Genomic DNA, 22,327 nt, shown 5'->3' with positions numbered 1-22,327 from the left:
CCTGGATGGGTGTCAACAAACTCAAACTCAACCCAGACAAGACGGAGTGGCTGTGGGTCTTGCCTCCCAAGGACAATTCTATCTGTCCGTCCATTACCCTGGGGGGGGAATTATTGACCCCCTCAGAGAGGGTCCGCAACTTGGGCGTCCTCCTCGATCCACAGCTCACATTAGAAAAACACCTTTCAGCTGTGGCGAGGGGGGCGTTTGCCCAGGTTCGCCTGGTGCGCCAGTTGCGGCCCTATTTGGACCGGGAGTCATTGCTCACAGTCACTCATGCCCTCATCACCTCGAGGCTCGACTACTGTAACGCTCTCTACATGGGGCTACCTTTGAAAAGTGTTCGGAGGTAGCTGCGAGAGCAATTATGGGCTTCTCCAAGTATGCCCATATCACTCCAACACTCCGCAGTCTGCATTGGCTGCCGATCAGTTTCCGGTCACAATTCAAAGTGTTGGTTATGACCTATAAAGCCCTTCATGGCACCGGACCAGAATATCTTCGGGACCGCCTCCTGCCGCACGAATCCCAGCGACCGGTTAGGTCCCACAGAGTTGGCCTTCTCCGGGTCCCGTCGACTAAACAATGTCGTCTGGCGGGACCCAGGGGAAGAGCCTTCTCTGTGGGGGCCCCGACCCTCTGGAACCAGCTCCCCCCTGAGATTAGGATTGCCCCCACCCTCCCTGCCTTTCGTAAACTCCTTAAGACCCACCTTTGCCGTCAGGCATGGGGGAACTAAAACACCTCCCCCTTGCCCATGTTGTTTTGTTGATTGAGTGACTGTGTGCCTGTTTTTTATATATACTGTTTTTTTTTATGAGATTATTAATTTCAATTGGAATCTGGATGGGTGGGCATTGGATTTGGTATTGTGTACTGTACTGTTTTTTATTATTGTTGTGAGCCGCCCCGAGTTTGCGGAGAGGGGCGGCATATAAATCCAATAAACCTAACCTAACCTAACCTAACCTCCACTCCTCCACTCGCAGGAGAATCCCCTACACAACCAGACTTGAAACCCAGGTTTAGAAAGCTTAGAACTACATTGCCTCAAACATGACCTAGGCACAGCCCATAAAATCATCTGCTACAACGTCCTTCCTGTCAACGACTACCTCAGCTTCAACCACAACAACACACAAGCACACAACAGATACAAACTCAAAGTAAACTGCTCCAGACTCTGTAGTATCATCACCTAATCCCCAAAACTGTACCCTTAGGCTATCCATTGTTGACCTCACCCAATTCCTAAGAGGTCAGTAAGGGGCACCAGCGTGCCTTCTGTTCCCTGCCCTAATGTTTCTTTGTTACTAGTATGATGTACAGTATATAGAATAGAATAGAATAGAATTTTTATTGCCCAAGTGTGATTGGACACACAAGGAATTTGTCTTGGTGCAGATGCTCTCAGCGTACATAAAAGAAAATATACATTTGTCAAGAATCATGTGGTACAACACTTAATGATGGTCATAGGGGTCAAATAAGCAATGAAGAAACAATATTAATAAAAATCTTAGGATATAAGCAACAAGTTACAGTCATACAGTCAACATGGGAGGAAATGGGTGAAAGGAATGATGAGAAAAACTAGTAGAATAGAAGTGCAGATTTAGTAGAAAGTCTGACAGTGTTGAGGGAATTATTTGTTTAGCAGAGTGATGGCGTTCGGAAAAAAACTGTTCTTGTGTCCAGTTGTCTTGGTGTGCAGGGCTCTGTAGCGATGTTTTGAGAGTGGGAATTGAAACAATTTGTGTCCAGGATGTGAGGGGTCAGTAAATATTTTCCCCACCCTCTTTTTGACTCGTGCAGTCTACAGGTCCTCAATAAATAAATAAACATTGTTATATCTGTGTATACTACCAGTATATACTTAACAAAACAAACAAACAGATTGGACAGCCTTTTGTCTGAAATGGTATAAGTAGAAGACCTCCAAGTCCTTTCCAGCTGTTTTCTATTTTTGTTCTGCCCTGTTCCTTCTATTCTTTTGTTGCCCTCCCTTCCAGTGCTTTTGGAGACTAGGTTGACCCTCCCCACCCCGCCCCACCCACTTCTTAGTGGCAGCCCCTTAAATATGGCAATGCTGCTATTACATACCCCACCCACAGTTCTTCTTTTCTTTAGACTGACCATACCCGAATCCTTCAACCGTTCTTTGTGTGTTGGATTAATTGCATTGGCCTGTTATAAACTGTGAGCAGGGAACGGGAGAATCTTGGTAGAAGCAGAGTTGTAATATTAAACAGGAACAAAGGGAACGACGGTGGAGACTTTGGGGGCAGCAGATCTTAGCCTACTCCTGGGTCCTTAGTGTCATTGGATGTTTGTATATTTAATACGTTTACATGGCTGCTCCTCTCATATACCTGATTTCGGCTAGCAGAATAGAATGGAATGGAATAAAAATGGAATGGAATAGAATTCTTTATTGGCCAAGTGTGATTGGACACACAAGGAATTTGTCTTGGTGCAGATGCTCTCAGTGCCCATAAAAGAAAAGTTAAGTTTGTTAAGAATCATAAGGTACAAAAGAATCATAAGGTACACCTGGAAAGGGGGCAAAAGGGGGCAACGAGAATGATCAAGGGAATGGAGCCCCTCCCTTATATGAAACCAGGTTGCCTTGGTCTCTTCAGCCTTGAAAGACAACGTTTAATAGGTGACTTGATCGAAGGGTATAAAATCCTGCATGGGACAGAAAAGGTGGAGAGAGAGAAATTCTTTTCTCTCTCACACAATACTAGGATGAGGGGCCCCTCCCTAAAGCTCACAGGTAAGAAAGTGAGGACAAATCAAGGGAAATATGTCTTCACCCAGAGGGTCCTTGGTTGATGAAATTCCCTTCCAGAAGAGGTCGTGACAGCTGTCAGCCTGGAGATCTTCAAGGCAGGATGAGACAGATTCATGGATGCCAAGTGTCTCATGGGTGGTTATTGAAACGGATGTCCATGTGCTGCCTCTATGTTGGTTGAGGCAGGCAGGGTTCCCCTGGGGTCCCATTTGTTGGGGGTCAAGGGAAAGGGAGGGTCTGGCCTCCTCTTTCTGCTCAAGATCCCCTTGGACAATTGGGGGCCCACTGGGGGACATGGCTCTTCTTATGTTCTTATGTACAACACTTAATGATAGTCCAGGTACAAATAAACAATCCAATCATATAGGAACCAGTCATTATCAATTGTAAGGATGCAAGCAATGAGGTCACAGTCATACAGTCATTTATGGGAAGAGATGGGTGATGGGAACAACGGGAAGATTAATGGTAGTGCAGACTTAGGAAATAGTTTGACCATGCAGAGTAATGGAAAGTAAAAACAATACAACCCAAATTAAAAACACTATAAAAGTTTCCTCCTTGAGAACAAGGGAGAGTCTAGAAATGCAAAATATAAATAAATAAAATAAAAACAGCAGCCAGGAATACAGTTAAAAACGTTCCTAAGGTTTTCTTCCACATTTCCTGCCTCTTGGTAAGAAAGTCAGAGCCTGGACCATAGTTCCCTCTAAGCGGAGCAGGGAGCAATCGCTCACTTAAAAACCATCATCATCAACTCAGAGTTTTCCAAACCTGCCCAGAAGCCGAGAGGGAAAGAGTGAGAGGGAAGGAGAGAGAGAGGAAGAGAGGAAGAGAGAGAAACAGATAGAAAAAAGAGAGGAAGGAAAAGAGAAAGAAAAAGAATGGGAGTAAGGAAGAGAGAAAGAAAATCAAAATCTAGTTTGAAACTAGCTCAACTATTTAAGTGGCATTTTGATATTGATAGAGTTGCCCTATTATGAGCTCACTGTTATAGACACACAGGACAGTATTTTATTTTGAAATTCTCTGAGGCAAAACAGGGTGGGTTTTTTATTTATTTGTTTGTTTGTTTGTTTATTATTTCTGTGCCGCCCAGTCCCAAAGGGACTGCTGCTCAGACACTATACTTTTCCGCCCACCCCAAAAAAAAATTAGAGGGAACACTGGCCTTGATCCTTCAGCGGATTTATTATTATTTATTTTAGTTATTTATTTATCAAATTTGTATGCCGCCCCTCTCCGTAGACTCGGGGCGGCTAACAACAGTAATAAAACAATATAAACAAATCTAATATTTAAGTTAATATAAAAAGAAACCCCAGTTTAAGAAACCAATCATATATACAGACATACCATGTATCATTTTTTCTTATAAGCCTAGGGGGAAGGGAATATCTCAGTTCCCCCATGTCCGACGGCAGAGGTGGGTTTTAAGCAGCTTATGAAAGGCAAGGAGGGTGGGGGCAACTCTGATATCTGGGGGGAGTTGGTTCCAGAGGGCCGGGGCCGCCACAGAGAAGGCTCTTAACCTGGATCCCGCCAAGTGACATTGTTTAGTTGACGGGACCCGGAGAAGACCCACTCTGTGGGACCTAACCGGTCGCTGGGATTCGTGCGGCAGAAGACAGTCCCGAAGAAATTCTGGTCCGATGCCATGAAGGGCTTTATAGGTCATGACCAACACTTTGAATTGTGACCGGAAACCGATCGGTTGGAAGACGTTCTTAAATCAAGCCAGTCACCACAAGCTAATTTAATTTAATTGACTTCTGTGGCGCCCAATCCCAGTGGGATTCACGAAGCCTCCTTCCCTTGGCTGCCCCTGTCCATCACCAGCCCCCCGCTATCCTATTGCAGGAGGGACAGCCTGAAAGCTCTCCCTGCCCTCGTTATTGGCTCTGGGGAGGCTCTGCCGTTCTCCAGCCCCCCTGCTAGGAAGTCCCTTGGCAAGAAACTGGGAATCCGGAGCATACAAGAGACTCAAATGTAGAAGGAACATAGAGTCATAGGGGGCTTGGGAGGGACTTTGGAGGCCTTCTAGTCCAACCGCCCCTGCCCAGCACAGGGGATCCATTCCAGATTTTTGGGGGGCTTGGAGATACACATGATCACAGAAAGAATAACAGGACTGAATAGCAGAGTTGGGTGGGACCCCTAGAGGTCCTTCAGTCCAGCCCCTTCACACAAGCATGGGTGCCTATACCAGGGGTAGGCAAAGTGGGCTCTTCTATGACATGTGGACTTCAACTCCCAGAATTCCTGAGCTGGCATGATTGGCTCAGGAGGTTCTGGGAGTTGAAGTGCACAAGTCACCGAAGGGCCAGCTTTGCCTACCCCTGCCCGACACCATTCCAGACTTCATTTTTATTTCATTTCATTTTGGGAGAAAACAATTGGTTTGTTTTGTCAAGCATAGGTATAGGTGGTAAACAAAGATATAACAATATTTATATACATGATACCAGTTTTTTAAAAAGGAAACATTAGGAGAGGGATGGAAGGCATACTGGTGCACTTATGCACAGCCCTTACTGACCTCTTAGGAATTGGGAGAGGTCAACAGTGGACAGTCTAAGGGGAAAGTTTTTGGGGTTTGGTGATGATACTACAGAGTCTGTTAGTGAGTTCCAGGCATCAACTACTCGGTTACTAAAGTCGTATTTCCTGCAGTCGAGTTTAGAGCGGTTTACTTTCAGTTTGTATCTGTTGTGTGCTCCTATGTTGCTGTAGTTGAAGCTGAAGTCGTCATTGACAGGAAGGACGTTGCAGCAGATGATTTTATATGCTTGACAGATTGTCTTTGGATTCCTCTGTCCTTTGCCATAACGACAGTTTGTGTGTGTGTGTGTGTGTGTGTATGTTTTCTACAGGGGAGAAAAAACCTCAGTTAAGTGGACATGAAAATGCCTCGTCCGTGTTGAAGAAAAGACGGACAGAGGGAACGGCACCCAAAGCTGCAACCACCCTCCGAGGATCTGAGCGAGCGGCAGGAGAAGGAGGTCGTGGTCGGAAAGGTGAGGATGGATGGACGGACAGATTGATGAATGAATGAACGAACGAAGGAACAAATGAATGAAAGAATGAAGTGTTTGGGTAACAGGTGTTTTAGGAAGGGGGGCCGGGGAGGGGTGGGGGGTTGGGAAGTTCAGAGACCACAGGGCTCAGCCGACATCCCCCTCCCCCCTCCTCCTGTCTCCCTCCTGCCAAGGCTGGAAGAAGAAGCCCACCTCCGGCATGCAGCCTTGCCATGTGTCTCTGGCCAGGATCCCTCTCCGCTCTCGGCCAGGCGGCAACTCCGACAACAACGACTTCGCCTTCTCTCCTCGCCCGAGCCAGAAAGACCGCAACCCCCGCAGGCTTGGCGGCTCCCCGGGGCCCAAAGAAACCTGACCGGAGAGAAAGGCCCAGCTGGGGGAACCGGACAGAACCCCGACAACCGTGGCCTCTGCCTAAGGAGGAAGAGGAGGAAGAGGAGAGATTTCTCTTGGCCTTTGCTTGAAGGAAAAGCCAGCAAGCATCCGTTGGCGAAAGGCTGGCCAAGTTTTCGTTTGTGAGTTTGGTTAACTTGGGAAAGTGGTGTTTGTGGGGGAACTGGAAGTGGGGGAGCCCTGAGCCAGGCAGGGGCCGAAAGAGCTCTGGGAGGGGGGGGGTCTCAGCCGAGGGGCTGGCTTTGCACCTTCTGGCTGGCAAACCTCGGTTGTCGCTGTAAGCTCTATTAAAACCTGGCTTTCAATTCTGTCCGTCGTCCCTGCCTGCTCTTTATCCCAGGGCCAGTGATGCCCCCCCCTCCACCCATCCCAACAGGGTCCCTTGCCTAAATATAAGGAACCTTAATCCCCCAAAATAAAAATGCCGGTACGTACAGAGGGGCCTTGGGGCCCACCAGATTGGAACAAAGAAGCCCCCACGAGCAAAGGATTCAATTCACAGACTTTTCATAGGGCTCAAGGTGCTTCGTACAGGCAGGAGCAGACTTTTCAGCTCATGTGGGCAGAGGCCCCGCTCGAGTTTATTTATTCATTCATTCATTTATTTATTGGACTTATATGCCACCTCTCTCCGTGGACTCGGGGTGGCTCACAACAGACAAAAAGATACAATATAAAACATTTCTAGGCCAATTAATAGAATAAAATAATTACCTTAACAATTATCTTAAAACTAGTCATTTAATTGACGGCTGAGAGGCAGAGTCATTTCGCACGTAAGGTCCGTCAATCACCCACAGACCCTCACAGACCTCCAGATTTCTTTTCTTCCTCATTCATCGGCATCTCTGCCTAATTCTTAAAGGAGCCACAGCCGTTTCTCAGCACGGCAGTTCTGGAACTCCGGATCTGAGTCCTCCACCGTGACGAAAGCTCTGTCCCCAGAATCCCCCCTTCATATACAGACCGAGCCTGGTCTGCTGCTTCCTGGAGCTACAACTGACTGGACTTTCTTTCTTGGACTCACTTCCTGAACCTTTCCCCCTATTCCTCTCTGCTTCTTGACCTTCTTACTCAGGCATCTAATGGGGGCTCCTGGCTTCCCATGTCCCCTGCCTCCTCTGACTCAGACATTATCCTCCTGGGGGTTTCTGCAGTCTCTGCAGGTTCCACAGATTCCAACTCTCCCTGACTCTCACTCTCTGATTCAGCCGGCAAGAACGCCGCGGGTCTCGGGTACCACCTCAGAATCTGTCACTAACTGACCCGGTCATGGGCCACTCACGACAGCCTCGGCTTTAACAACCGCGAGCGAGGCCCACCTTTCCGTTGCTAAGTGAGACGGTCGTTAAGCGAGCTTCACCCCGCTCTGCGACCTCTCCGGCCGCAGCTGTCAAAAGCGAAAGGCTGCAGTTGTTCCAGTTAGTCACACGGGTGAAGTCAGTCCGGCTCCCCACTCGCCCTCTCGACCATTGCCAGTCGAAAACGGGATCACGCGTCCCATCATAAATACGAGTCCGTTGGCCAAAGGTCTGAATCTTGAACCCGTGGCCATTTTCGGAGTTTGAAAAGGGCCAAGAAGGCCCCTGCCTTTCTCTCTCACTCCGGCCAAACTTTCTTTGGAGATCGATTCCCTGCCTTGCAAACATCTTAACGCAGAAGTGGGCAAATTTAGCCAGTCTGCCTGATTTATTCCGATACAGGGGATTGTGTTTATTTATTTTATTTTACTTCTCCACTGGGCTCAAGGGGCACACAGTGCAAAACAATACAAAATTTTAAAAAATCTCAGAAGAGAAGAATTTTGGGCTCATAAGGTATTTTAAAGCCGGTTGCCTCCCGCCGAATAGAACATATGTAAATATTTTTATGGGACCCTTTCTCATTTTTTGCATCCCCCCTCCCCGAAAAACCCAAAATCTGAGGCTGCCACTTCCAAAACGAAGCCCCCTCTCATTTGGGTAAGGGATAAATAACATCACCCCCACCACCCAACATTATCCCATCCGGTGAGGCAGCTTCCTCTTCAGACTTGGATTCGAGGTCTGGCCGGAATGTCGGCCTCTTTTGTTTCAGCTGCCTTATGAAGGGGGGGGGAGGGGTGGTAGTGGAAAGGAGGGGGGGGCCCACACCCACTGCCCAGTCTTGGAGGAAGTGGCCATTGCGCTCAAGGTTGCAGAAGACGGAAAGGCCGGAGGCATTTCCTCCTACGAGATCCCTCCCCCACAAGGCTTCCACCCCCCCACCTCCCACGCATCTTTGCCTGCAAGGCTGGTCAGAATATTGGGGGAGGGGGCATTGTCTTTTCCCTCTTGGGCCTCCCCCCAACCCACTTTTTCTTCAGCCAAGAGGAAAACAGAATCCTAGAGAAGGGACCACGGTGGGGGTGGGGGTGGTGGGGTTGTATTCTGGCCTTGTCCCATTTGGATTGGGCGGCATAGGAGTCGAATAAACTGAGTTGAATGGAATGAAATGAAATTGTACCAGGGATCCCCAGGTTTGACAACTTTAAGACCCATGGACTTCAAGTCTCTAGAATTCCCCAGCCAGCTGTGCTTCCTTTCTTCAGAGTGCTGGGGGGGGGGGGGTGTTGTGTGTGTGTGCGTGCTATTGCTTTGAGGGGTGAGGTGGGGCAAACGATTCAAAATATTGTTTTAATTCTAAATTTATGAATTGGATGGGCGGACGGACAGACAGATAGATACAGGGGGGGGGAGTATTTAGTCAGACACCAATTGTGCAAGTTCTCCCACTTAAAATGATGAGAGAGGCCTGTGGTTGACATCATAGGTAGACCTCAGCTATGAGGTAATATGACATAACACATCCAGAAAATTACATTGTCTGATTTTTAATGAATTTGTTTCCAAATTATGGTGGAAAATAAGTATTTGGTCACCTACAAACGAGCAAGATTTCTGGCTCTCACAGACCCGTGTCTCTGTCCTCCACTCATTACCTGTAGTAATGGCACCTGTTTGAACTTGTCATCATATAAAAGACACCTGTCCAGAACCTCAAACTGTCACACTCCAGACTCCACTTTTTAAGTGGGAGAACTTGCACAATTGGTGTCTGACTAAATACTTTACCCCCTCCCCACTTTAGATAGATAATGATGGTGGGTGGTGGGTGGACGGATTGATAAGATTTGGTATATATATATATAGAGAGAGAGATAGATAGACAGACAGACAGACAGATAGATGATAGATAGTTATAGGTAGATTGATAGGTAGGTAGGTAGGTAGATAGATAGATAGATAGATAGATAGATAGATATAGATGAGAGAGATGGGGAGATAGATTTGGTATATACACACACACACACATACACACACACACACATACATACATACACATATATAGAGAGAGACAGACAGATGTTTAAGCCTCCCATTTCCCGGCTGGGGAATTCTGGGAGTTGAAGTCCACAAGTCTTAAAGGGAAGCCCCCTGCCTTAGACCAACTCAGGATCAATAGATGCCCGGACTTTTCTGGAAACGTTTTGGGTGAATTCCTAGGGGAACCGGTTAATAAATCTCGCACCCGGGTCCCGCTTTTTAAGAAAGAACTCCGATTGCACGAGGTTTCGCCAGGCATGTTTGACTGCTGACTCACCCTTTGCTTTCACATTCCAAAGGGATGTTTTAGTCTTGAGGTTGGGAAATGCTCAGGGTTTTTTGTGGCCAGCTGGCTCAAATGGGGTCAGTCCATCTAGTTTTTCACATGGTTTGGGAAAGATTTTTTTTTTTTTTTTTACAATTGCCTTAAAATATCCAGGCAAACACGTGATTTCCTCGCCACTTAGACCAAGGGGATGTCCAGGCTTGGCCCCTTTAACACTTGTGGAGTTCAACTCCCAGAATTCCCTAGCCAGGAGTTGAAGTCCAGAAGTTTTAAAGGCACCAATCTGGGACATCCCTATTCATTTCATTTCCTCTTTATTTACTTCCTTACTATTTATTTATTTACGTTTATCTCTCTCTCTCTCTCTATCATCTATCTATCTATCTATCTATCTATCTATCTATCTATCTATCTATCTATCTATCTATCTATCTACCTACCTACCTACCTACCTTCCTATCTATCTATATCTATCTATCTATCTATCTATCTATCTATCACCTATCTATATCATCTATCTATCATCTATCTATCTATCTATCTATCTATCTATCTATCATCTACCTACCTACCTACCTTCCTATCTACCTACCTACCTACCTACCTACCTACCTACCTACCTATCTATCTATCTATCTATCTATCTATCTGAGTTGGAAGGTCATCTAGTCCAACCTCCTACCCAAGCAGGGGACTCTCTACTACCCTGCTTTGTAGACCATCAACAAAACCATTTAAGCAGTTAAATAAAGAGAATTTTAATAAACATTTTGAATAGAAAGCAATGGAAAAAATAGCCCACTATAAATTTAATTTAATGAATTTGACTTCTCTGCCATTCATGGGATCAGGGCAGCTTACAACAACAACAAATACATACATACATAGATAGATACGTACGTACGTACGTACATACATCACACAGATCTTGCTTGGGAATTCTGGGAGTTGAAGTCCAGAAGTCTTTAAAAATAGCCATGTTTGGACAACTCTGCTTTAAAAACAAGCAAAACCCTGGGAGCAGCTTATAAGCTGAATTAAAACTACATTTTGAATGGAAAGCATTGGGGGGAAAAACAAAAATATCCACCAAAGCTCTTTTTAAATTATTATTATTATTATTATTATTATTATTATTATTATTATTATTATTATTATTATTATTATTATTATTAAAAGGTGGCAATGACCAGGGGTTTTTACAGGGAAATTACACGGAAGAGGAATTTGGGGGAAATTCCAAATTTGAGGAAAGTGGAGCAAAGGGGATGCAAGAATGAATTTTTAAAGTACTATTGTTGTGAGCCGCCCCGAGTCTACAGAGAGGGGTGGCATACAAATCCAATAAATAATAATAATAATAAAATGTGCTCTGATTGATCAAAAACACATTATTCGGGACGACAAAGAGCATGTTGAAAGTACAGCCTGGCCAACACATCCCCAACATGGCAGTAGGAAGCAATGGGGCTTCAAATGTTGGCCTGGAGAGGAATGATGGGACCTGTAGTCCCTTGTGCTGCAGAAACTAGAAAAATTTTAAACAGCCTTTGGTCTCTGCAAGGGGAAACTCAAGTACCTTTTCTGGGCTAGAGGCAATTAAGAGAGACCTTTGAATTAAAAGCGAAACTGAAATTAAATGGTGTGCAGATGTGGGACAGAGTTGACCCCCCCTTTTTTTGGCAGCTGCTGCCTCCTTCAGTACCTCTATATTGGTAAGCAAGTGGGGAAGGGTCTTGTCCCTCCTCCGCTTGGACCCTTCCGGGCTGTAGGGCGGCTGCACCCCTATACCTCATGATTCAGTCCTGGTCTCTTGGATGACCTGTCCTGTTTGTGTTTTTAGATTTGGTTTTAGATTTAATTTAGGATTTAGACTTAGATTTAGGATTTAGGGTTTAGATTTAGGATATAGACTAGGATTTAGAATTAGAATTTAGATTTAATTTTGGATTTAGATTTAGTTTCCTCTCTCCTAAGGGACTCGGGGGTTTTAACAGTGTAGGAACTCCGGCTTGAGTGGGGGCAGGTGGGTTGGACTAGATGACCTACAAGGTCCCTTCCAACTCTAATAAGAAATCTAAACCTCGACCTTTGTGGGTCTGGAAGCCCACCGCCCCTCTGGCTTGAGCAAGGGAGGTGGGGGGATTTGGGGGACCCCGGGTGGGGAAAAGGGGAGCGGGCTGGGCTCCCCAACGGACAGCCGCCCCTCATCGCAACTCAAGCGGGACCCCCGGCTTGGTTCCCTCTGCAGTGAAGGCAGGAGAGGAAGGGACCTTCCCTGCTGGGGGAGAGAGTGACCCCCCCTTTCCCGGGCGGGGCTTCCTCCCTCCCTCCCTCCTCCTCTTCCCCCTCCCTCCCTCCCTCCCTCCCTGCCACCCGAGCCATCGGCGCCCACCGGGAAAGGGGCGGGGGGCGGCCGGTACCGCAGCAGCAGCGCCGCCCCGGCGGGAGGAGACGACCCGGAGGAGGCGGAGGAACCGGACGCATCGGAGCTCCGCCGCCTTTGTCCGCAACAGCAGAACGGAGGAGCGTCGGCGGGCTGTCAGCGGGCATCGCTCCCTCCGGCCCCGCGGCCTGGCATCTTCCGCCCACCCCCGGGGGCCGCCGAGCAGCGATGCCCGGGCTCTGAGCTCTGTGACGCAGCCGCCGCCCCGTTCGGCAGCCCCCTCCTCTCTTCTTACTCCGGGGTAAGCAGCGGGCTCGGCCATCGCTCGCGGGGAGGGTCGACGCGCGTGTCTGGTGGGTCCCGTCCAGACGTTCCTGGGGCCCGGGGGTCTCTCTCTCTCTCCCACCCACCCACGCGGGTCTGCGCTTCCCACGCAGAGAAAGCGCGCCGGTCTTACCGGCTCCCCCCGGCCCTTTGGGGATGGAGACCCCCTCCCCAGCCCCGGGTTTATTTTTACCTGTCTCTCCCCCCGCCCCACGGGAAAAGCCTCCTCTCGACCCGTGGGAACCGGCCGCGCGCAAAGCCCTTTTCCGGCCCCGGATCTCCGCAGACCCCCGTGAAATCGGGCGGTGGGTCTTTCCCATTACCGGCTTGGCTTGGACCCCCCTCCCCTCCGGTACCCTCCGAGCGGGGGTCCAAAAGTCCAGGTGAAACCCCTCCCTTAAATACGGGACCGAACCCACCGGGCGGGGGCTTTCTTTCCTCCCCCCCATGCCTATCTCCCTCCCACCCCCGCTCTCCTCTCATCGCTCCCCCCCTCGCGTGTCTCTCGTGGGGCTGGCGAGCCCAGGAGCCGAGGGACCCCCACCCGTCCCTTCCCTGCCTCCCAGATGTGTGTGAGCATCATCCCTAGGGAGATGGTGGCGGAGGGGGGAGTGAGGGGGGGTCACCATAGCAGGAAGGATGAGTAATGGGAAGAGCGTTGAAATCCAAAAGGATGAAAAACAAGTGGGGAAAAGACAAATGAGTTTGGAGGGACCTTAGAGGTCATCTAGTCCAACCCCCTCCTCCAACAAGGAGACCCCGTGCGGACCCTCTCGGACAAATTAGTCTTTGAATTCCCCCAGCGTTGGAGCCAAAAGGGGGGGGGTCTCCTCACATCTGGGAGACAGTGACCATCCTAAGATAGGTTGCCAAGCATCTGAATGTGGGCGGCGCAACCCCATGATGGGACCCTGCGGCGGTCATCAAGAGGGGCAAAACGATCCCAAGTGAGGAACGACCCCAGTTCCGCCTCTTCAAAAAGCCTCTTTGGTGATGACCATGCATCGCTTTCTTCAGCACAATGGTCACTTCTGAACGGTCACTAACCAGGCTTGTCGTAAGTCGAGGACTGCCTACATTGCCTGACCAGATTCTTCCATCCTTTTTTAAATGCCCTCAAAAAGTTCTTTTTAAAATTGTGTGTGTGGGGGGGAGCTATTTAGAGACGATTCTGCCCCACAAATTGACTCCAGCACAGTGACCGTCAGGAGACATTTATCGACGATTTGTGATGGTGTCATCCAAGGAGGTTCCGATAATCATCAATTTGGTCAAATTTTCATTTCGCGTGGAAATAAATCCAGGGGCCCAAATTTGGGGTGCATTCTGTAAATTTAGCCCCTGGGCTGAGAAAGGGGTCCAACCGCCCCCCAGCCCCATTGGGGTGAATTTGAGGAGGAAGACATCATTCCTGCTCATTCCGAGTGATGGGCCAGGGGTTGGGCTAGATGACCTCCAAGGTCCCTTCCAATTCAGTCCTTCCATTAGGCTCCAATGTTGGGGAGATTTCCAACAAATCACTTGTCTGAAAGGGCATATAGGTGTATAGCAGTGGTTCTCAACCCATAAATGGAGTGACGGGTTGGAAGGGACCTGTGAGGTCATCTAGTCCTACCCCCTCCTCTGGCAAGGAGACCCTATAGGCCAGTGGTTCTCAACCTGGGGGTCGGGACCCCTTTGGGGGGATGTCGAATGACCGTTTCACAGGGGTTGCCTAAATTTCCCACGGTGTCAGGAACTAAAGCTTCTATTCTGGTGCCTTGGGACATATTTTTTTTACAATCCGATCAATCAGGCGTTTAAAATGGGGGGGGGGGGTTGTCTTCCTCTGACCTTCCTGCTAATCAGCTTCAAGCTCTGCTGGGAGAATTGGCGCTCGGCTTATGCTTGGGGGTCTCCACAACATGAGGAATTGTAGAACTGCAGAACAAAACAATGACTGCCAACCTGCCTTCCCTTGAGGACCCCTGGCATCCTGGACACAAACTGTTTCAGCTCCCACCCTCAAAATGTCGCTGCAGAGCCCTGCACACCAAGACAACTGGACACAAGGACAGTTTTTCCCCCAAACGCCATCACTCTGCTAAGCCAATAATTCCCTCAACGCTTTCAAACTATTTACTAAGCCTGCACTACTATTACTACTACACTGCTCAGAAAAATAAAGGGAATACTTAAACCACACACTATAACTCCAAGTAAATCAAACTTCTGTGAAATCAAACTGTCCACTTAGGAATCAACACTGATTGACAGTTTCCCCTGCTGTTGTGCACTTTCAACTTTGCACAGAACAAAGTACAGAACAAACTTGACTGGTGTGTTGTAGGGTTCCTGCTTGGGCAGGGGGTTGAACTCGATGGCCTTCATGGTCCCTTTCAACTCTAACAATAAATAAAAGTGTTCAAGGAGAATATTTCATTCATTCAGATCTAGTAGGTGTTTGAATGTTCCCTGTATTTTTTTGAGCAGTATAGTTTTTTCCCATCCTTCCCATCATCCCCCATTTCCTCCCACTTAGGACTGTATGACTGTCACTTGTTGCTTGTATCCTCAAGATTTTTATTAATATTGATTGTTTTTCTGATTGCTTATTTGATCCCTATGACCACATGATTCTGGACAAATGTCTGTTTTTCTTTTATGGACACTGAGAGCATCTGCAACAAGACAAATTCCCTGTGTGTCCAATCCCACTTGGCCAATAAAGAATTCTCTCTATGCCTTTTCAGACAAATGATTGCTTGAAAAAAACCCACCGGTGGACCACTTGTATTGGAATAATTGAATTGGAAGGGACCTTGGAGGTCATCTAGTCCAACCCCACCACTGGGAATGAGCAGGACAGATATCTTCCGGTGCCCCTTCCTCAAATTCAGCCAATGGGGTTAGGGGGCAGTCGTTGAACCCCTTTCTCAGCGCAGGTATCTCAAAAGGGGCTAACTTACCGAGTGCCTGGATCTCCCAGGGAAACCTTCATTAAGTCTTTCCTTAAGCATAAAACTGACCAGGAAAGACGTCATGAACTCCATCCCGCACGAATCCCAGCGATCATTTAGGTCCCACAGAGTGGGCCTTCTCCGAGTCCTGTCAACTAAACAATGTCGTTTGGCAGGACCCAGGGGAAGAGCCTTCTCTGTGGCGGCCCCGGCCCTCTGGAACCAACTCCCCCCGGAGATTAGAATAGCCCCCACCCTCCTTGCCTTTCATAAGCTCTTTAAAACCCACCTCTGCTGTCAGGCATAGGGGAACTGAGATATTCTTTCCCCCTAGGCCTCTACAATTTATGCATGGTATGTTTGTATGTATGTTTGGTTTTATAATAAGGGTTTTTAGTTGTTTTAGTATTGGATTGTTACATGCTGTTTTTTATCACTGTTGTTAGCCGCCCCGAGTCTACGGAGAGGGGCGGCTTACAAATCCAATAAATAAATCAATAAAATAAAATCTGTATAGTCTGGAGGACAGAAGGAAAAGGGGGGACATGATCAAAGCATTTAAATATGTTAAAGGGTTAAATGGGGTTCAGGAGGGAAATGTTTTTAATGGGAAAGTGAACCCAAGAAAAAAGGGGGCACAATCTGAGGTTAGTTGGGGGAAAGATCAGAACCAACATGAGAAAATATTATTTGACTGAAAGAGTAGTAGGTGCTTGGAACAAACTCCCAGCAGACGTGGTTGGTAAATCCACAGTCACTGAATGTAAACATGCTTGGGATAAACATACATCCATCCTAAGATAAAATACAGGAAATAGTAAAAGAGCAGACTAGATGGACCATGAGGTCTTTTTCTGCCGTCAATCAATCTTCTATGTTTCTATGTTTCTAAATGGAAATTTGGCCAATTTCAATGATATCGGAAGGGCCCATAAAATCCATGGATGACATCGTCACAAATCGTCACTAAAACATTTCCTGCCGGTCACTGTCCATTTGTGAGCTGCTTTTGTGTGGCAGAATCGACTCTAAATAGCCCTCCCAATTTTTAAAAGAACTTTGCAAGGATTAAAAAGAATCCGGTAAGGCAACGCAGGCAATCCTCGACTTACGGCAGTCTGTTTAGTGATGGTTCAGAAGTTACCATCGCGCTGAAGAAAGCGATTTGCGATTGTCCCAAAAGATGCTTTTTCGAGAGGCGCAACTGTTCCTCACTTAGGGGCACTTGTCATACTTAACGACCGACGCAGCATCCCAGCACGTGGTCGCGTGGTCCAAATTGTGACGCTTGGCAACCTATTTACAACGGTCGCCGTCTCCCAGATGTGACGTGATCCCTCTTGCGACCTCCTTGATGAGCAAAGTCATCCAGGGTTGACAGCCACGTAACTGACTGGTGGCAAGAGAAGTCATACAACGGGACAACTGTCTCGCTAAGCGACAGAAATGTGGGGCTCCATTGTGGTCGTAAGTTGGGGACTGCCTGTATCTTTGAAATGATAGCAGCCGAGAGCTTAACGAAAAGCTAAATATTTCTAAGTTCTTTTATCTTTGTTTCAATGCATTTATTTGATTGAAACTTCTTTGTTGTCTCCCTAGCAACTGATGCTGGCTTGTGTGGGAACACAATGACAAAGATGACAACTGTTGTGGGCTCCTGAGATTAGGCTGGCTGGTGAGGAGGGTCCAGCATCTGCACCGCCCCACGTCCTTTCCTGCCCTCCTCTGGGGTAGGTCACCCAATCAGGGAGGGGAGGGTGCCAGCGGAATCCTCCTCTTCCTCTTCCACCAACCTCCTTCCCTGTATCACTGAAGCTGTTATGTAGTTGGGTCATGAAAGGTCTGCAAGAGAACAACCGAGGACCTCACAGTCCTTTTCCTCCTCTTCCTCTTCCTTCTCTTCTTCCTCTCTTCCTCTTCCTCTCATTCTTCCTCTTCCTCCTCCTCCTCTTCCATTTGTCCTCATCCTACTCTTCTTCTTCCACTTCCTTTCTTCCTCTTCCTCCTTCCCTCCTTCCCCCTGTTCCTTTCTTCCTCTTCCTCTTCTTCCTTTCCTCTTCCTCCTCCTCCTCTCAATTCCTTCTTTTCCTTTTCTCCTCCTCTTCCTCCTTTTCTTCCTCTTCCTCTCCTTTCCTCCTCCTCCTCTTCTTCCGCCACTTCCTTTCCTCCTCCTCCTTTCCTCTTTATTCATGTATTTATTTTATTCATTCATTCATTCATTTTTCACCCTTCTCCTTAGACTCAGGGCGGCTTACAACATGTTAGCAATAGCACTTTTTAACAGAGCCCCCAGCCTATGGCCCCCACAATCCGGGTCCTCATTTGACCCACCTCGGAAGGAGGAAAGGCTGAGTCAACCTTGAGCCGGTGAGGAGATTTGAACCGCTGACCTGCAGATCTACAGTCAGCTTCAGTGGCCTGCAGTACTGCACTCTACCTGTTGCGCCACCTCGTCTCGTCTTCCTCCTCCTCTTTTATCGCTTTGGGGGGGGGCTCAAAGGGGATCCAGAGTTCCAATTCGTGCCTTTCCCCCCCCTCTAAAACCTGCAACGGAACGAGTGCCATCCGGGCTCACCCGGCCAACGGTCAAAACAAGCCACGGTTTAACGCGGCCCACGAACCAGGCCCTGATCGGCTCCAGCAGACCCTCCTCTTCTTCCTCCCCCTCCAGGTGAGCCAGGATGCTTTAACCCGCCAGCCGCAAACTCCGTCGACGTGCCGAGACCCTCCCGCCCTCTCTCCGCCATGCCGCCCCGGCCTTCCTCGGGGGAGCTATGGGGGCTGCACCTCATGCCCCCACGGATCATGGTGGACTGCTGCCTGCCCAACGGGATGGTGGTCACGCTGGAGTGTCTGCGGGAGGCCACTCTGCGCGGCATCAAGCAGGACCTCTTCAAGGAGGCCAGGAAGTATCCGCTCTTCCACCTGCTCCAGGTGAAGTGATGCACCTGGCCAGGTGAACACACACCTGGCCTGCAAACGGGGCGGGGCGGGGGCTTAGTTGAGGAGCTAAGGAGTCATTAGATTCTGCCCCCTGGCCGATGAGCGTATAGTGGGTTTGTTGATTTGAATGGATATGTGTGTATTTTAATTGGTTCCTTAGTTTTTAGATGTAACTTTTAATTTTCATTAATTGGATTTTGATGTATATTGCCTTTTTGTATGTTGTAAGCTTCGCCGAGTCCTCGGAGAGGGGTGGCATATAAATCCAAATAATAATGGAGGACAGAAGGAAAAAGGGGGACATGATCGAAACATTTAAATATGTTCAAGGGTTAAATAAAGGTTCAGGAGGGAAGTGATTTTAATAGGAAACACAATAACAAGGGGGCACAATCGGAGGTTGGTTGGGGGAAAGATCAGAAGCCACATGAGAAGATATTATTTGACTGAAAAAGTAGTAGATGCTTGGAACAAACTTCCAGCAGACGTGGTTGGTAAATCCACAGGAACTGAATGTAAACATGCCTGGGATAAACATAGATCCATCCTAGGATAAAATACAGGAAATAGTAGAAGGGCAGACGAGATGGACCAGGAGGTCTTTTTCTGCCGTCAATCTTCCATGTTGCTATGGCTAGATAGATAGGTAGGTAGGTAGGTAGGTAGGTAGGTAGGTAGGTAGAGAGAGAGAGAGAAAGAGAGAGAGACACACACAGAGATAGATAGATAGATAGACAGACAGACAGAGAGATAGAGATAGATAGATAGAGAGATAGAGAGAGAGATAGAGAGAGAGAGAAAGAGAGAGAGAGAGAAAAAGAGAGAGAGAGAGAAAGAGAGACAGAGAGAGAAAGAGAGAGAAAGAGATAGATTACATAGATAGATAGATAGATAGATAGATAGATAGATAGATAGATAGATAGATAGATAGATAGATAGATAGACCCCTGATATATTGGAAGATTGCTATCATGGCTCCCCTGGTCCTTCTTTTCATTAAATTAGCCATAAACCCAGTTCCTGCAACCATTCTTCATAGAATCAAGATCATATGAAGGATTAATACCACTTTATAAGCCCAAACTTGGAATACGGCATCCAGGTTTGGTTGCCACGATGCAAAAAGGACGTTGAGACTCTAGAAAAAGTGTAGAGAAGAGCAACTAAGATGATTAGGGGACCAGACATATGAAGAACAGTTGTTGGAATTGGGTATTTCTAGTTTAATGAAAAGAAGGACCAGGGGAGACAGGAGAGCAGCCTTCCAGCATCTCAGGGGTTGCCCCAAAGAAGAGGGAGTCAACCTATTTTCCAAAGCCCCTGAGGGTAGAACAAGAAGCAGTGGGTGGAAACTAAACAAGGAGAGAAGCAACTTAGAACTAAGGAGGAATTTCCTGACAGTTAAAACAGTTAATCTGTGTGAAGTAGACCCAGAGGCAGGGTTTTGAGCAATCGGTACTTTTATTCAGCTCAGAGAACAAGTGACAGCTCAGCAAGGCAAAGTGACAATTCAGCGAGTACCGACTGACTCTGCCTGGAGAAACCGCTCCTTTTATACTTTTGCGGTTCCCGCCAAAGCTAGAGCCGGCCGCGTCTGAGCCAATCAGGAGCGACTTCCTGCTTGGGCTCAGACAGCGCTGGAAAGAGGAACAAACTATTTACAGAGTTACAAGGTAGCCATTTCAGGATACAACACCCCTCCCCTCATAGTTGGACACATCCATCAAGAAAGCCATGTGACAAAGTCGTCCAATCGGTGGGGCCTCCGAGGAGCTCGCGCTGACCTGCGCAGTTCAATTTCTCCTTCGCCACTGACTGTGGAGGATGGCTCGCCGCTGTTCTCCCGGCGCGGCGGACTTGGCCTGGCGGGCCCAACGAAGGCTTCGGAGGACGAGGATGGCTCGGCGTCGCTGGATGGTCCCCCCTGGCCCGATAAGTCTCTTTGCGTGTTTCTTAGCTCGGGCAATGCGCTAAAGTCTGTTGAAGGGGGAGAGTCCATGTCAGCGGTTTGTGGCAATTGCTTGTCTGCTCGCTTCCGAATGTGGTCTATGTGTCGTTTCCACAAACGACCATCCTCTAGTTTTACAATATAAGTCTTAGGTGCATTTTGCTTAACAACAATTCCCTTCATCCAGTTTACATTTCCATCAAAACTTTTAACATATACATTTTGTCCCAAATACATTTCTCTTTCAGGTTTTACACACATTTGGTTATTATTAACACAGAACCTTGGGTTTAACCTGTCTAGTGGTGACCTCAATTTTCTTCCCATCAATAACTCTGCAGGGCTTACATGTGTGTGCGAGTTAGGGGTAATGTGCTGGGTGAGTAAGAATTGGTCCAAGTTTTGTTGCACATCCCCAGGGCCTGACCTGCGCAACGCCTCCTTTGCCACTCGCACGTAACGTTCTGCCAATCCATTAGCCCAGGGCGAGTAAGGCGAGATGAGGGCATGCCTGACTCCTAGGCCATCTAGGAACAATTCGAATTGCCTGGCTGTCAGCTGTGGCCCATTGTCAGACACTAAGATATCTGGGCAACCATGGGATGCAAACAGTCTACTCAATACCTTAATGGTGGCACTTGTGGTTATGTTGTTCATTGCTATTATTTCCACCCATTTGGAGAAAGCATCAACTACTATTAAAAAATATTGGGACCCCACTGGGCCAGCAAAATCAATGTGGATTCTAGACCAGGGACCAGCAGGCTGTTCCCACTCAGCCGGGGTTGTTTTGGGGGGACTAGGCCGTGACTCTTGGCACGGGTCACACTTTGAAACCCAATTTTCAATATCAGCATCCAGCCCTGGCCACCATAGATGCCCCCTTGCCAGGCTCTTCATCCTAACAATCCCAGGATGACCCACATGTAACATTTTGAGTACCTTTTCCCTTAGGTTTTTAGGGATGATCACTCTATCTCCCCACAACAGGCAACCTTTAACATACGATAACTCAAGCCTTTTGTTTTTAAAATCACACAATTCAGGTTTCACAACATCATCTTGCCATCCCTTTAGAACACAGTTCACCACTTGTTTAAGGATTTGATCTTGCTGCGTGTGTGCAGCTACCTCTTTGGCTGTGGTTAGGGGGTTATCCTCGAGTTCTATCATTAGCACATCTGTGGAAGGAACAGGGTCTTCCACTAAGTCTGCTATGGGGCACCTGCTGAGGCCATCTGCGTGATTGATTTCCTTTCCCCCTTTGTGGGTGAGCTCATATTGGTAGCCTGAGAGGAAAAGAGCCCATCTGATTAGTCTTGGAGACATAAAAGGTGGAGTGGGTTTGTTGGGGGCTAGCAGACCCAGTAGGGGCTTGTGGTCAGTGACCAGTTCAAAACTTCTTCCAAAAATATAATTGTGGAATTTCTTTACCCCTGCCACTAATGCTAGGGCCTCCTTGTCTAACTGGCTATAATTTCTCTCTGTGCTGGTCATGGTTCTTGAGAAAAATGCTATTGGGGCCTCTGTCTTATTAGGTAGAACGTGAGCTAGGACTCCTCCTATGCCGTACGGCGAAGCGTCGCACGTGAGCCTAATGGGTAGTGAAGCACTATATTGGACTACTACACTTTTCGAAGTTAATAAATCCTTTATTTGAGAGAAAGCTTCACGTTCAGTTTTCCCCCATGTCCAGCGGGCTTCCTTCTGGAGTAAACGATGGAGAGGCTCTGCTACTGTTGCCTTCTGCTTTAAGAAAACGGAATAAAAATTAAGGAGGCCCAAAAATGCCTGTAGCTCATTCTTATCTCGTGGTTCAGGGGCTTCTCTAATTGCTTTCAGCCTTTCTGTTGTGGGGTGGATGCCTTCTTTATCTATTTTATAACCAAGGAATTCTATACTGTTGGTTCCCCAGACACATTTATCAGG

At 47.8% G+C, this 22,327-nt stretch overlaps 3 protein-coding genes across 5 annotated transcripts in view; 2 read left to right on the top strand and 1 right to left on the bottom strand.

The window, feature by feature from the left end:
- The window catches only part of ZCWPW1 (zinc finger CW-type and PWWP domain containing 1), a 47,304-nt gene extending 40,768 nt beyond the window's left edge, over nt 1–6,536 (top strand). For both annotated transcript variants that reach the window (XM_070767351.1, XM_070767350.1), the window contains 2 exons: nt 5,671–5,814; nt 6,009–6,536. In XM_070767351.1, the coding sequence (XP_070623452.1) occupies nt 5,671–5,814; nt 6,009–6,190 (326 nt within the window). In that variant the 3' untranslated portion in view covers nt 6,191–6,536. The remainder of the gene's footprint in view (nt 1–5,670; nt 5,815–6,008) is intronic.
- LOC139175949 (asialoglycoprotein receptor 1-like) overlaps nt 1–22,327 on the bottom strand; it is a 579,489-nt gene that overhangs the window by 292,949 nt on the left and 264,213 nt on the right. The window lies entirely within an intron of this gene.
- Nucleotides 11,528–22,327, top strand: part of LOC139175936 (phosphatidylinositol 4,5-bisphosphate 3-kinase catalytic subunit alpha isoform-like) — a 47,008-nt gene continuing 36,208 nt past the window's right edge. The window contains exons 1-3 of one of the 2 annotated variants that reach the window (XM_070767341.1): nt 11,528–11,573; nt 17,107–17,237; nt 18,179–18,441. In XM_070767341.1, the coding sequence (XP_070623442.1) occupies nt 18,253–18,441 (189 nt within the window). In that variant the 5' untranslated portion in view covers nt 11,528–11,573; nt 17,107–17,237; nt 18,179–18,252. Of the gene's footprint in view, nt 11,574–12,232; nt 12,546–17,106; nt 17,238–18,178; nt 18,442–22,327 lie in introns of those variants that run through there. The other variant, XM_070767340.1, reaches the window with a different exon arrangement.

This window comes from Erythrolamprus reginae, chromosome Z (assembly GCF_031021105.1).
Source record: "Erythrolamprus reginae isolate rEryReg1 chromosome Z, rEryReg1.hap1, whole genome shotgun sequence".
Lineage (NCBI taxonomy): Eukaryota > Metazoa > Chordata > Lepidosauria > Squamata > Dipsadidae > Erythrolamprus > Erythrolamprus reginae.
Note: the sequence above shows the minus strand (reverse complement) of the source record. Positions and strands in the feature narration are given on the sequence as shown.